The sequence below is a fragment of the Lepidochelys kempii genome, chromosome 4, assembly GCF_965140285.1.
Source record: "Lepidochelys kempii isolate rLepKem1 chromosome 4, rLepKem1.hap1, whole genome shotgun sequence".
NCBI lineage: Eukaryota > Metazoa > Chordata > Testudines > Cheloniidae > Lepidochelys > Lepidochelys kempii.
This window is the reverse complement of record NC_136383.1, coordinates 12954576-12971032: the sequence shown is the minus strand read 5'-3', so window position 1 is coordinate 12971032 and position 16457 is coordinate 12954576. Positions and strand designations below refer to the sequence as shown.

Here is a 16457-nt window from a genome sequence, read left to right as displayed (position 1 = left end):
GTCTCATATGCCAAACATCCCATTCTCACGCTTTTTTACTGTTTGGGTAGAGCAGCTGTTTTTTATTGAACCAGAAATCAGCGTCGTCAGCATCAAGCATTAAATCTGAAATTTCACAGTGTTGTAATTGTCGGGGTCTTGAGCCAAAAAGGAGTTGGGTGGGGGAGTTGCAAGGTTATTATGGGGGGGGCAGTACTGCTACCCTTACTTCTGTGCTGCTGCTGACAGCGGTGCCGCTTTCAGAGCGGGGCAGCGGCGGCTGCTGGCCGGGGGCCCAGCTCTAAAGGCAGAGTCACCACCAGCACCAGCGCAGAAGTAATGATGGCATGCTATGGTGTTGCCACCCTTACTTTTATGCTGCTGCTGGCGGGGCGCTGCCTTGGTAGCTGGGCACCTGGCCAACAGCTGCTGCTCTCTGCCTGCCCAACTTTGAAGTCAGCGTAGAAGAAAGGGTGACAATACAGCGACCCCCCAGCAACTCCCTTTTGGGTCAGAACCCCCAGTTTGAGAAACGTTGGTCTCCCCCCTGAAATCTGTATAGTATAGGGTAGAATCATTAGAAGACGAGATTTCACCGGGGGGGATGACCAGATTTCACGGTCCATGATGTGTTTTTCATGGCCGTGAATTTGACAGGGCCTTAATCATAAGAGAAGAATGTTTCAGAACACAGGGCAATCAACAGTGCTGAATTGCCAATGTCTGGCTTATAATGAGTGTCTGTGTTATATTTTTATAGTGGAAGTGAGATAAGCCATTGTTTTCTTTGTTGCTAATTCAGCCATGAGTTCAAGAAATGGTTTTCAACGTCTAGCAAAAAGACCAGTGAATCTTTGACATTTTGTAAGGAACAGTTTCTTTGGAAAGATTTGTTCACCGTTTTCTCTCTCCTTTGTGATACTGTGTTCCCCATGTGAGTTGACATGAGGACTGGAGAATCTTTTCCAGAACTAATTATCCCTCAGAAAATGACTATATCTGCCAATCCTCAAAGTAGTGCTTTTCTTGATATTGTTAACTGTGGTACATTTTCCCCCATACAGGGATGCTGCAAGTAGAGAACCTGCTGTTACATGCAGCTTGCGACAGGATATATACAGCAAGTAAGAAACATTGTCATTTGACCGAGAATGTCCCAGACTTTGACCAATAATCCGGGAATTAGTCTACTTGTTTCTCTGGAGGATGTTAAATAGAAGCTACTAACGCTAAACATTTTTACATCAGCAGGTCCAGATAACTTGCTTCCAAGAAGTTTAAAAGAGTTGGCTGTTAAGCTCACTGAACCATTCATATTGATTTTCAATAAGTCTTGGAACAATGAGGAAGTTCCAGAAGACTAGAGGAAAGCTAATGTTGTGCCAATTTTTAAAAAGGGTAAATGGGATGACCCAGGTAATTATAGGCTTGTTAGCCTGACATCAATCCTGGGCAAGATAATGGAATGGCTGACATGGGACTCAATTTAAAAAAATGAGAGCGTAATGTAATTTATGCCAATGAGTATGGTTTTATAGAAAATAGAACCTGTCAGACTAGCTTGATTTATTTATGAGAATATAAATTGGTTGATAAAGGTAATAGTGTTAACCTCATAGACTTCTCTAAGATGTTTGACTTGGTACCACATTATAGTTTTAGTAAAAAAACAGAACCATATAAGATTAACATGGCACACATTAAATGTATTAAACTGGATAACTGATAGGTCTCAGAATGTAACTGTAAATGGGGAATTGTCATCAAGCAGGTGTGTTTCCTGTGGGGTCTCAGAGGGATCAGTTCTTGGCCCTATGGTATTTAACGTTTTTTATCAATGACCTGGAAGAAAACATAAAAATCATCACTGATAAATTTTGCAAATGAAACAAAAATTGGAGGAGTGATAAATAATGAAGAGTACAGGGCACTGATTCACAGTGATCTGGATCGCTTGGAAAACAGAACAAACAATGTGTGTTTTAATACAGCTAAAGTATACTTCTGTGTATGGCACAGGTCCAACCACTGCTGGAATGCTGTGTCAAGTTCTGGTGCCCACAGTTCAAGAAGGGTGTTGATAAATTGGAGAGGGTTCAGAAAAGAGCCAGAAGAATCATTAAAGGCTTAGACATGCCTTATAGTGATAGACTCAAGGAACTCAATCTATTTAGCTTAACAAAGAGAAGGTTAAGGGGTGACTCAATTTAGTACCTACATGGGGAACAAATATTTAATAATGGGCTTTTCAATCTAGCAGAGAAAGGTACAATAGGATCCAATGACTGGAAGCTGAAGCTAGACAAATTCAGACTGGAAATAAGGTGTAAATGTTTAATTATGAGAGTAATTAACCATTGGAACAATTTACCAAGGGTCATGGTGAATTCTCTATTACTGACAATTTTAAACTCAAGATTGGATGTTTTTTAAAAGATATGTTCTAGAAATTATTTTGGCAAAGTCTGTGGCCTGTATTTTACCTAGAGGTTCACAGAGGTCTCTTCTGGCCTGGGAATCCCTCAATGCAGTAAAACCAGAGGGACTAGCTTTTGGGAAACAATGGACAGTAGAGTTGATTAGCAAGATAGGTTTAAAGATAGTGAAGAAAATCCCTGGTATTGTGTTCCAGGTGACTGGAAGTTCTTTTAATATCAAAGCACTGAGATACATTAGTGTGGCACATATCTGTGAGCTCTGTTGATCAGGTCTGCACCTCATAGGTATTCATACAATCCTGATTAAACCCCAAAACTCTTTTCCAATACGCTCCAGGCTCAGTGCAAAGCCTGGTAAGGATTAGCCAAGGGCAATCTCTTTTTTGCTTGTTTCAAACCCCAATAAAGAATCTGAAGGTGTCATCCTCAGGACGTTACAGAAATCCCTGGGAGTGAACATGGCTCCTTTTTTAGGGAAGTTACATTAATTGAATACAGATCTTTTGCTAAAAGAAAGAAAAAGGGCATATGGACAGATGGAACAATATGCTTCTCTCCAGCTGGGATAGAACTGACTTTTTGAAGATTTGGATTGCAGTAAAGCATTTATTTATGTGAATAGTTTTCTCCTCCAGTGCCTTGATGGAGAAGAGGTGGTGCTTTATGAGTAAAATACCTGATAGAATGGGCTTTCGGCCTGGATGCAATCATGGTAGCCGGGCTGGTGATGGAAAGGGAGTGTTTCTGTGAAGCTCCAAAATTTAATCAACATTTTGCTTCTCTAGGTCACAGCCAAGAAACCTCCCAAACCTGACACTTTAAATCAATCCGTGTCCTTGGTAGGTTCTGGAAATTAACCCAGATGCGTGGTCCACAGTCTAACCTAACACTTCTGTGCAATAAGAACTTTACAGTGGCTGATAAGTGAGACCAGATTGGGAAAAGGCAGGAATTCATACTATGGGAGTTGTGATCCATGGGAGTTATTGGATATCATTGGATGAAATAGGAGTTTAATACAGTAGATTCCACTGCATAGTATCTTTCCATGCATGCTCTCTGGGCTGTGCCCTGCCCTGGCACAGAGGGCCCAGACGCCACATGCCCCCATTCCCCGTGGAAAGCCTGGGCCGCAGGCAGATTTGTGAGGCTGTAGCCAGGGAAGGAAGCGTTGGGAAATACCAAGTTCCGGGATGGAACCTATTAATAGTTTCCAAAGCAGCTATTGTGAAAAACAAGCCTGTGCTGTAAGCTTGCTGAAGGTGGGAAGGACAGTGGGTTCCATACTCTGTCACAATACACCCACCAAGCCCTGAGAGGCAGCTGCTACAGGTGCAAAGAGGAAATGTTAAGGGGGCCTGTGAGCAGTTGAACTCACCACCATAGCACCTCTGGCATCAGGTCAAGGCCCTGCGGGGTCTTCACCCCTTGTGCCCCCGTTGGTCACCGCTTTGGCCCTGCAGTGGCCTGATTCTGTCAGTGAGTCAGCTCTCTGAGTCCTTTCTAGTCCAGACCCCTTCCAGGATGACAGAAGTACAACTAAAGTCCAAAAATGTCCCAACATCAGAGATATTTCTGCCCTCACTTGGGCTATTCCTCATCCCACGCTTTAGGCTCAGTCCTCAGCCTGGGCTCAGTAGTCTTTATGTTGGAGTTGCACACCTCTTCCTCAGGTCTTGAAGGTGGGCTCCAGCCCAGGGACCCTGTATTAAACAGCTAGGTCTGCTTCTTCCGATGGGCAGCTGTTTCATAGAATATCAGGATTGGAAGGGACCTCAGGAGGTCATCTAGTCCCACCCCCTGCTCAAAGCAGGGCCAATCCCCAATTTTTGCCCCAGATCCCTAAATGGCTCCCTCAAGGATTGAACTCACAATCTTGGGTTTAGTAGGGCAATCCTCAAACCACTGAGCTAACCCTACCCGCCAGTTTTCCTGGGGCACTTCCAACCTCAAAGCCCCTGGTGCTGCTTCCCTGTGGCCTGTGCTTAACACAGCCTCTCTGCTGGTTCCCAGGCCTCTGGCTTCTCCCTAGGTCCTCCCAGTTCCTGTTTGCTCTGCCAGAATGCCAATCGCCTCCAGGACTGCCTCTCTGTACCTTGTCCCTTTTCTAGGCCCCACCACAGGGATTAATTCTGTCCCTGCTGCCTTCTTCAGTCTGCTTCCCCTGACTCCTCCCAGGCAGTGGGTACTTCCTACCACCTCTGTCCTAGGTCCTCCCTAACTGAGTTCTCCTTCCTCCTTATCTAGTCTCTTCCTGACTCTTTCACAGCTGGGGCCACTAGTATAATTAAGTTGCCAAATCAGGACCAGCTCACAGACAGCTGCTAGGTCACTGGCATAGTTGAGCCCAACCCCCACTTAAGGGTATGTCTACACTGCAGTAGGGAGCATGCTACGGATGGGTAGATGTGGAAGTGCAGCTCAAACTAGCATACTAAAAATGGCAGCGTGGCCAGGGTGACACAGGTGATGGTTTGGGCTATCTATCCAAGTATGGGTCCAGAAGGTCCGGTAGGTTTGGACTTGGGTGCCTAGCTTGAGCTGCTGTCCATGCTGCAGTGGCCACACTGCTGTTTTTAGCATGCTAGCTCGAGCGGAGCTAGCTTGTCTGTCTATCCCCATTGGGAAGCTCATCCCAGTGGCAGTGTAGACCGAGCCACAAAGGGCAGCCAACCTGTGACAGTCCCCCAACTTCCGTTATAATGTGTAAACGTCTTGATGAATGCATATAACATTAGCAATTTTTTCTTCATATTAGGATGTATACTGCTGCATCTTGGGAATCCTGGGAAATCTAGCAGTCCTGATGGTAATGCTTCAAGGGATTCTAACTGGCCTATGTCTTTTCATACAGAGATACTTCCGTGAGGGACTCCGCTCCTGAAGGCGGCTTGGGGCAGGATACTTTCAGCAGGTGAGAAGTGATGTCACCTAACTGAGTTCCGTGTGTGTCACCCCAACACAATTAGAGCATGCATGTTGATATCACTATATCTTTGTTATTTATTTTCTAGAATGGGAAGGATTTGTTAAGTTGAGTTATTCCTGTGCTTTTCAATGCTGTATTATATGTGAAGCACTGTCAGGATGCTTCTTAGAAAGAGCATAACAAATATGATCAGGCCAAATGAGTGCTGATTTACACCTGGTTCAACCCCACTAAAATCAGTGCCACCACACCAGGAATAAATTAGTTCCATTAAAATCTGTGTGGCATTATGAAGTTGCTGCAATGATATCTAAATGATTGTTGTTAGTGTGGACTAATGGCTCCTCATGGTGATTCTGCTTCAGAAATAGGCCCCAAAAGTGCTTGTTGTAGACTTAAAATGCCAGGTACTAATGACCTGAATTTCAGATATGCTACAAATCCCATTTAAATCAGCAGGAGCTCTGCATCTCTGAAAATCAGAGTATTAGTATGTTAGCACCAAGACACAGAAAGCCAGAAAACCAGGGGAATCCAGAAATCATGAACCAATTTCATATTTCCAGAAATCCATTTAGAGCCAGATTCTGATACCCCTCCTCATGTTAGGTGACACCTTACTCGACAAGTGGTCCTGTTGATTTAAAATGGGACTGTTTGCAGAGTAAGGTACTATTCAGCATGACTTAGGACATTGGAATCTAGCCCTAAATCATAGTCGAGAGAAAAAACAATAAAGGAACTTTCCTTTCAAATAAAACACTAGGATAATAATATCAGAAAGCAAGGTTATCTCATCTAGTTTTCCAGACACTGGTTGGAAGGCATGTACCAGTCCTTCTTGCCACACCATTTGCAAAACAAACCCCTTATTTTTCAGTTGACAATAGTAATACAGTAAATCAGTTCTCAATCTATACACTGAATCATCCTATGAAATGACTGATGCAATCATCTGCTTTCTCTGTTCTAGTATTCACCATGCATTGCTACTGAATTAAAAATCTCAGTGCTGGTTTATAGGCTATGTTTTTATCTTTTAAAGCCTTCCGGCCAGATTCATCAATCTATTTTCTGTGACAAAGCAGTAGTTTTTCCTCAATTTTTCCTTTTTTGCTGCCATAAAATAACCAGTCTTTGTCAAAAGGTCAAGAGAAAATAATTAGCAGTAGGTTATTATTTGATAAAATGATCGATGAATATAAATATGCATGAGTACAAAAAAAACAGCCACTTTGTTGTTTTTAATGGGTGTATTGCAGTTGAATTGCTACATATCTATACTTCATGTAACCCCGACATCAGAGCATGCATGTTGATCTCACTGTCTCATAGCATGCTACCTGCCTTATTATTAGTAAGATAAGAGTCCTCAAACAAGGAAAACTCAAAAGCAGGAAAGCATACCTAGATGTGAACCTGAACAGTTCTATATCAAATACACTGTGCCACAGACAGCCAGGAGTAAATCTATGACTGTTACACCAGGAATGCATGTAGCCCACTGTGTATAGTAAATTTATCTTAAACAGAATGCTTGTCATTACTGCTTACATAGAACATTATGACATATGTATGGAACAACTACCAGTGTTGTTACGTTGTCATTTCATAAAATGTATGCCCTAATTAAAACAACTATTGCATGTACTATTTATACAGTAGCACTGTTAAATGGAAAAGGATTACCACTCAAATGCTGCCAATATCCAAAGCACTGAAGTAGCTGGTGCATAAACGTTGAAATAAGCTTTTCATGTCAATGTTTTGTTGTGTTAGCATCATCACCTGTTTATGTCACTATGCTGAAGTTATACTCATTTAGCCTCTGTGCAATCCTCCCCACTTACAGTGTGAATTCTACAGCAAGATTACTGCACAGCTCTGGCAATTGTATTTCTGACTGGGTTTAACCCTAAAGTCCGCAGTAAGACCCTGCTCCTGCAATTTGTTTTGTGTGGACAGACTCCCTGTACCCAGGCAAAGACAGTCTCCATTGTAGATTGACCCCTATCTTTGCCTGGTGCCACACTGACTTCGGCAGGGCCCGCCTGGGCACAGAAGTCAGTCCACATGGAACCCGCTACAAGATCAGCACCTTAGTCTTTACTCCATCCTTATGCAGGCAAAACTCTCCCTGGGAATTAAGACTGGAGTAAAACCTCAGCAAGGACTTCAGGGTTTGGGCCACTGGTTACTCTCCTGGTAGAGCTTGTGTGGTGTGTTTTCCTTACTATTCTATTTGTTTTGTTTCCGCTCTGTGGGCTGACTGCAATTATATATGTTAACCCTTTTATATAACATACTACACCCAGTATTCTAAATATATGGACCTATACGAAAGTCAGAAATCTCCATATTGTACAAGAGCCTGATTCAGAGCCCACTGAAGTCAGTGGGAAAAACTTAAATTGACCTCAGCTGACATTGGATCAAGCCCGAAGCACTCAAACTGTGGTACTAACATAGCTGGGGGCATGCAGCTTTAAGTTGCAGTCAAGTCATCAGTAGAGACTCTCGGATACTATGTTTATGGAGGGCACGTAAATATCTATATGGGGCAGCTCACTAAATGTGGTACATTTTGACATCTCTCAGCAATGTGAGCATCTCCTCCTCTCCAGCCAACATCACCCTCTGCTGGGCTACACTTTCTCACCCCCCAGCATTCCTCTGTGGGGAGAGAGGTTGTGGTCACATTGCACCTGTACAGTTTTCCCCAGTGACGGACTGACCTACACCCAGGTGTGAGGCTGAACCATTAGCTTTAACATTATGCTAAAATTGCATGAGAATTAAATGCATGAGAAGGCCATAATGGTTCTTTCATTCTTCCAAGTAAACCCATTTGAACCCTGTATACACCATTTACCTTCATGTATGCGTATGAGACTTCTAGAATGCATGCTAACTCTTCACTTTCTCATTGTGGAGATTAGCTCCTCTAACGAAATCTCAGCCTGGCACTTTCAGAATAGAATGCTAGTCTTGCCCTTGTTTTGCTTGCAGGGAGCCTTTAACTTTACATGTTTCGGATCTTGAGGACCAAACCGTTACCCTGTCTTTCACACCCCCTGGTGAGTTTTCCCGGGCTGCACTAAAGAATGCATGTTTCAAGTAGGCATGGCTTGGGACAGAGCAGAATTGTATAGAGAAGTGTATTTTCATAGGTAAGTTTTACAAGTGTCTCTTAGCAGGAGCTATTTACAAAATCTCTAAAGCACTTATCACTGTGCTTCATCATATGCGTTTTACTGTTAATAGGTCAGTTCTATTGAGAGTGACATCAGCACATGTACTAAGAATTGAAAAGATGAGGAGGGCTTTCCAGTTAACCGTTTTCCCAGTTTAGAGTGATTTCAGCAAATTACTGTGTTTATTATGGTTTTCTCCATGAATATCTTCCACTTGACAAAATAAATCTCCATAAAAGGTATTTGTTAACAGTAGTGGTCTTACATAGTTACAAAGCAACATTTTCAATCTTGGGTGCCTACATTTAGGCTTCTAATTCCATATTTAGGCAACTAAATAAGGGTCCGGATTTTCAGAGGTGCTGAGTAATGGCACCTCCCATTGACTTCATTTGGAGTAAGGGTTACTCAGCACCTCTTACAATCAGGTCATTTTTATTTAGATGCCTCCATATAAATTTTGGGCACCCAATGTTGAAAATATTGTCCTAAGCCTTCTCCTAAGTAGCTAGGCAGAAGGTAAAGCAAGAACTGGGTTGGTGAGCAACCTTGAAAATCCTGTCTGAATTGTTGAAAATCAGGTGTTCTCCAAGGGTGCCAGACACAAGTAGTCAGCAGAAATACACTTGGCCATACTCTTCTAGGGAAAAGGTACAAGCCATCTTCCAGTTGACAATCCATGCACCAATACTGCATGTGACTTGCAAAGAAGTTATACCCTCTGTTCTCTTAGATAGAGGGTAGGTGCTGCTATGTTGACTGCTGATGGAAAATGGGAAGAATTAAAAAATGCAATGAAGAGAACAGAATTATGAAATGATTGCATAGCAGAACTCACATTAAGGGTAGAAGATGAGCGCTTATTCAAATGGCACTTTGTCGATTTTCTAGCCAGTCCATCCATCTTCACTGCTGCTCCTCGTTATGCCTCTTCCCCAAAGAAGTTCTCCCAGGAGGAGAGATACAAAGATAGGTCTCCAGTGCACTCACTGTTAACTGCTCCGCTAGATGACCTGAAGGCTGTCCCTAGTACCTCAGCAGACCATAGACCATCTTTGAGGAAGAGTAGCTCACCAGAAGCTACAACTGCCCGGAAAAGTAAGTGTGGCCCCTTCTTCCAATCAAGAGGACTCTGCTGGCTTTTTTCTCTCCCCTAATCACTACGGTAGTGAATTACAAACAATAGGCTAAATTCATCCCAACTGTATTTCTACAGAGACCAGTGAAGTTACACCACCATACACAGATGTTATGTTATGTGGTTCATGAGGGTAATGTTTTTAAATGTTCAGAAATACATTTATTTTCATACTTGCCTTTTTAATATTTAACTATTTAAATCAGGGGTGGTCAAACTTTTTGGCCCAAGGGCCACATCTGGGAATAAAAATTGTATGGCGGGCCATGAATGTCAGAAAATTGGAGTTGGGGTACAGGTGGAGGGTGAGGGCTCTGGTTGGGGGTGCGGGCTCTGGGGTGGGGCCAGAAATTAGGAGTTCAGGGTGCGGAAGGGGGCTCTGAGCTGGGGCAGGGGAGTGGGGTGCGGGCTCCTGCTGGGGGTGCAGGCTCTGGTGTGGGGCTGGGGATGAGGAGTTTGGGGGTGCAGGAGGGTGCTCTGGGCTGGGACCAAGGAGTTCAAAGGGTGGGAGGGGGATCAGGGCTGGGGCAGAGGGATGGGGCGTGGGGAGAGGCTCAGGGGTGTAGGCGCCAAGTGGCGCTTACCTCAAGCAGCTTCCAGAAGCAGCGGCATGTCCCTTCTCCATCTCCTACATAAAGGCATGGCCAGGCAGTTCTGCACACTGCTGCCTCTGCAAGCACCGCCCCTGCAGCTCCCATTGGAGCACCTGAGGGGGCCATTGGAGCGCGTAGAAGCCAGAGGGCGACCATTCCGCAGCTTCTGGGAGCCGCATGGAGCGGCCCCCGACCCTACTCCCCGGCTGGACTGCCAGAGGGCGGGCCAGCCCCAGCAGGGCAAGCCCCAGACCCATCTCCCCAGCAGGAACTCGAGGGCCAGCTCAAAATGGCTGGCAAGCCGGATCCGCCCCATGAGCCGTAGTTTCCCCCTCCACCTCCGCCCCCGATTTAAATCCTCCCCTTTCGCTCAATAAAAGTAGGGGTGATTCTCAAAATTACATTGTTGACCTTTTCTTTTTACACAGATGTCTCCTTCATTCCCAGTTCTTGTAAGTATAATTCCATTATGCACATTTGTTCCAATGTATTTGATGTTCCATTTTAAAGCTGTGTTCTAGAGTTCGCAACCCTGCTCAGCTTACTGAAATCCATCTCAGTTATTACTGATTTTCTCACTTCACACTGCATGCACTTAAAAGACAAAATGCTTCCACATTTAGGGAGGGCCACCTTGTGACAATCCATATTAAGACATATTTCTCCTCCTGTATTGTATAAACTCTGACATGTATCACAGCTGCCGTTTAACAGGGACTATGCTTAACACTATGTACCAGTTTAGGATGGAAAGTGAAGAAAAATACTATATCCCATTAAAGCTGCATGAGAAGTTACCTGAACATTAACAAAACTGAAAGAAAACAATTAGGGTGAGATTTTCAAAAGTGTTCAGTGTTGGCCTAACCATTCAAGTCAACTCTCATTGACTTCAATGGCAGCAGAGTTAGACCAACATTGAGTGCTTGTAAAAATGCCACTCTGGCTGTATATACATTAAACTGTAAAGTGCTTCTAAAACTAAACTAGTACTTGACAATGCAGAACATAGAAAAAGGGAGATAAATGTATTTGAAAATGAAATACAGCATTAAAAATTCTGGAAGGCTCGACCTTCCCTTATTAAGTCAGAACAATATACAATTTACGAAGGGCTAGAGTGTGAAGTCATTACCCAATCAAAACTCCATACAAGAAATTTGCTGCCACATTCCTGGGAAGAAAGGAGTCACTGATCACTTGAAGAGGAAAAAAAAATGACCAAAAAGGTAATTCAAATGAACACGTTCCTTCTCTCCATCGGCCAGGGAACAGTTTTGGCAAATTCCTGTTGTGGCAGGGAGACGGTCCTATTCCTTCCTCAGTAGGAGATAAGCAAACAGCTCTTCCTTGCAGGGATGGGGGGAAAAGAAGGGGTCTCCTTTGGTAAGTGTGTTGTTGTTGGGCTATTTGGGGGTGGAGGGGTTGTTTTTGAAAGCAGTCCTGGTTCTCCCTTTTGGCAACGAGATAAAAGCAAATGATTCTTCTTTCATCAGGAGCAAACACACAAAAATGTTGACTCCTTGGTTGCAGGACAACCAGTTCCAAGTCAAAGTCATAGAGTTTAAGGCAAGAAGAGACCACCAGTTCATCTCATCTGACCTCAAGCCACCAACACCACCCAGCCACCCTCACCTTCCTCTTCACTGCAAGTCCTTTCTATTCTTCCTAGTCCATGGAGAAAGCGCAGCATCTTCCAACCAGCCCAAAACATCTCCACATCTTTATCATCAATTGTCATCAAGGCAAATCCCAAAGGGACATAGCCTCCTTACAGATCAACCACCACCAAAACTGATGTCTAGCTAGGTCCTTTATGGCTACATCTTAATGGCCAGAACTGGAGGATTCTTTTCTCTAGGCCTGGAAGCTATGAGACAAAGCAGGTTCTTTTATCCTATGTGATGAAGGGCTTTAATCCCTCTACTGTCTGGCAATAAGGATACATTCATCCCTTCACAATCCCATTGAAGTCGGTGGGAATTTTGCCTGCCTAAGGACTGAGGAAAAAGGCTTTCAGGATTTAGCCAAACGAATGCCTTGTAGAACAGAGCTTAATCCACCTGCCCAGAAATGACCCTAACTAGTTTGGAAAAGCATAGGTAGTTCAACCATGGAACCCCCTACTAGTTAAACCAGAAACTTGTCAGTTGCCTTATCTGATTAAATAAAATGTGCAGTTAACTAGTCTCGGTATTTGCAATAGTCCGGGGATTTCCTATGGTAAGTATTGAGAAATACCAAGGCCTAGTGGAAATACTGATGTAACCACATCTCTCTCTCTCGCTCTCTCATTTTTATATATGTGTAAAATCTTCAGTAAAAGTAACAAACTTTTCATCCCACCACTACACTGGTAGAAGGGTGTGTATTTTAACACTAGTGTACCAGCCACCTGCCAATGGCTCAGGTTGCCTGGAGTGCTTTATTAATCTTGTATCAAAAAGTCCCTAAATAAATGGGCCATCAGTGAAAAAACAGATCGAAACAACTCTTTGGAGTGATCCCCAGCTATATGTTAGTTATTACATTTTCTTCTTACTCTATTTGTAGTTCCCCCTAGGAGCCTGACAATACACTTCCCACTCAGTTGTTTTTCTCTTGTACATGTGGCAATCCTCCGGCTTTTTCCTCTGTGTTTTCAAAGGAGCCCTAGCAAAAATAGCCATGCTGAATGCTCCTTGCGCTGAATGCTCACATTGCTGTGCTCCTGCTGGGGGGCTGACTGGCTCTGCAGCAACGAAACACACTAGTAGGCGCTAACCCTGCAAGACTTTGCATGTTTATTTAAAAACTAGGAGGCGGGTACACATAAGCACATGACACTTCCACACTCATTGCCAGGGGCCAGTCGGACAAATGCAAGTCCATTTATCCACAGAACCGCACCAGCTTCCGCCACCAATGTGCCTTGACCCTGAAGGGGCTTTTCTGCTCAGGAAGTAATTAGTTGCATGTGTAATGATGAATTTTGTGGGGTGGACATCTCTGCAGTTGCAATTGCACATAACCCACCAATTTATTTCACACAGACCGTGAGCCAGCCAGCTGACATGGATGACTTTCAGTCACTGCCAGCCCTGGCTCAGTTCAAACCTGTAACCTAGAGATGAAAAGTTCCACATTCCATGCTTTTTCTATGTAGCTGTGTGCCTGCATCTCTGCCCCGCCCCCATCTACCTGTCCCTTTCCCTCCTCATTTTAGAATGAGCAGCAGGTCTGAATGGTGCAGCTCCTGACCAGAAGTGGTTTACCCCGGAGCCACATTCGCAGAGTGAAACGGACTATGATTGTGTAGTTGTAAAGCATTGATTTGCATGTGCTGTTATAACTGCTAAATTGGGCTAGTCCATAGTCCACCTCCTGATCAACCTGAATCCCACAGTAGCCAACTACTAATTGGTTTACTGCTGTTACATCCTTACGTTTCAAGTCTATTTCTGAACATCAGTGTTCAGTCAAAGTCAAACAGAGGCAGTGTGGCCCAGGGGATGGAACACTGTACAGGAACTGAGAAGACCTGGCTTCTGTCCCCATATCTGCTATTGGCCTCTTAGATGACTTTGGGCAGGTCACTTCAGTTCTGTGCCTCAGTTTCCCCATCTATAAAATGGGGATAATACTGACCTCTTGTGAAAAGAGCTCTGAGATCTATTAAAGAAAAGTTCTATACACAAATATTATTATTAACAAAGTACTTTTTCCTCCTTCCCCCTTCACACAACCACATAGCATTTAAAAAAAATTGACTTGCTTGAAATAGAAATATGATTCATTACAAAAACTGATGTTAATCATTGTCATCTCATTTATTTTCTCTTTGATATTCAAAGTAATCCTATTTGTTTGAAATCTTTATTTTAGAACTAAGTGTAATTTAAGGTTCCTATATAAAGCAACTAGTTTGATAATGTATTTTTGTACCTCTAATAGTATAGTGACTAATCATTTTCTCAATAGCTTCTCAGCCTGTGGAAACCAGTGGGAGCACATGCAGGAAGCTACAGAACAAGATGGAAAACCTACAAAACCTGGTGGAAACGTTACAGATGAAAAACCAAGGTACTGGAATTTATTCTATTGAAATCACAGGTATTTATTTTGAAATGTACTGGAGTCTCCACTGTATCTCTGTGGTACATGCCATAGCTCTGGCCACAGTTGTCCATTCCTGTCAGTTTAGATGTGTCTGATTTACTAATAGCCACTTCCACATTATCCAGCTCCTAGGAGAATAAACAGATTAACTCCACAATGTACTGTACTCAGCCCTTTAATGAGCTCTGAGATCCTAAATCTTTCAAACATGGCAGCTGTTGAGGGGTGCGGTAATGTGCTGCTGTAACCAATTAAATGGGATTTTTATGGAGCTGTTGACCCTTCAGGGAAATTGAAAGCTATTCTGTTTATAGAAGTCTTCATTTAAAAACAAAATCACCGTTTACGAGCAGTGACCACACAACCATAGCTGATCCTCCACAGTTATTCCTTTTTCTAAAACAGGGAAATCCTGCAGTCTCAGCCAGCCCACTGATCACAGCTGACATATTAGGCCCTGATCCTGCTCCCACTCGCACTGAAACCAGCTAAACTCCTATCAACTTCAGTGACTGCAGACCACTGGGTGCTGAAATTCCTTTTGTCGTCAGCATTTTTTCCTTACTCCATATTCTGATTATCTTCCCTTTCCCCTTCACTTCTGTGCTTATGGACCTGGAAGATGAATGCTTCCACTCATCATATAATTATGTGAAAGTCATGAATGATGGGAATTTGTTTGATAAAACTCTAATGAAATTATTTATATAAAACAAAAACCGAGCAGGGAAAAGTTTGGGCCAGCTCGTGTAAATGGTCATATCTCCCTTCAGTATTTGCTCTAATTTAACTTCCACTTGATACACCAGCAAGTTTTCTGTAACAGTAACGTATTATACCTCAGCTGTATAAAAGATACAGAACTAAAATAACCCCTCATATGTGCATTAGAACAAACGCCACCTTACAAACATTGGCCCAGAGTCACTTAAAATTCAATCAATTTCAATACAACCCATAAAAAGTAACTTTGAAATCAATAGAGTTTTCCCCATTTACTTTCTTACAGTAATGAATTCGGGCCATTGGGTCCAAATGAAACAGCTGTATAGCCAAGCTGAGGGAATATCCATTTATTATTAGGCCTATTTTGTGTACTAAAACATCAGCCTACTAAAGTGGAAGCCACATTTGTTTTCTTTAGGGCACAGCAAACACAGAGCATTGCCTGTGTAATATGCTGGCTGGCTGGCTGTATAAGCTGTAGGTGTCAATACCTGATGCTTGAGTTGTTTTCTGCTCAATGTGATCTAGCAATACACAGCATTCAAGTGATCTATTCTCAATGCTATTTTCAGCAATGTCTTCAATGATCCGCTGTCAGGAAAAGAAGATTGAGAAAGTGAAGGACAAGGAGAAAAAGCTAACAAAATAAAGAAACTCTGTATGGTTGTGATCATTCCAATATATGTAGATTTGGCCCCATTAAATGTGATGCTTAAAATATATGATACTGTTAAAGATTCATAATAAAGGTTCTCATAGTTTTGTAATCTGTGTCTTGGACTAGAATACTAGCCGCAATCTGGAGTTCTAAAAGAGCAGGATGTAGAGAAGTAAACACAAGACATAGAGAGAGAGGTATTGTATCTTTTATTGGCATACAGTGGGAATAGCCACATACGCCAAGGGAGACAGCCAAGAGAGAGTCATGCTGGTCATCCCAAATAAGGCCCAACAGAGCCCACACACCTATTGTTAGTTTTAAATACTGTAGAGAGACTCCTTTTGTTAACCGTCCATCTCGGGGAAAACAACCTAAAGTAAATTTTTCTATACATAATGTTATTTTAAGAAGTTCTGCTAGGTCATGATATTCCATATTTCAGAGCTAGAGACAAATAGTGCTGCCCACCCCACAAGCAAACTGGGAACTTCCCCTTTCCACTTGTATAAACTAGCCCTTTTAGTCCCTCACCCACTCTTGGACCCTATACCTGGCACTGGGGCAGGACTAAATGCATCTCATCCTGCACCTCATTCCAGTGTGACTTTGAGGCGGGGAGTGGCATGGAGCAGGGAAGGGGTCCTATCTCAGTAGAAAAAAAGTTCAATAGCTGGTAGAATTTGTTTTTAATACAGTAGATA

General features: G+C 43.1%; 1 protein-coding gene across 1 annotated transcript in view; it reads left to right on the top strand.

Annotated features, from left to right (window-relative positions):
* Window positions 1-15747, top strand: part of CCDC158 (coiled-coil domain containing 158) — a 56904-nt gene extending 41157 nt beyond the window's left edge. The window contains exons 19-25 of the mRNA XM_073340430.2: window positions 1044-1103; window positions 5272-5331; window positions 8356-8423; window positions 9432-9638; window positions 10700-10723; window positions 14232-14333; window positions 15668-15747. Coding sequence (XP_073196531.1) covers window positions 1044-1103; window positions 5272-5331; window positions 8356-8423; window positions 9432-9638; window positions 10700-10723; window positions 14232-14333; window positions 15668-15744 — 598 coding nt within the window. The 3' untranslated portion in view covers window positions 15745-15747. The remainder of the gene's footprint in view (window positions 1-1043; window positions 1104-5271; window positions 5332-8355; window positions 8424-9431; window positions 9639-10699; window positions 10724-14231; window positions 14334-15667) is intronic.
* Window positions 15748-16457: the final 710 nt, after the last annotated feature.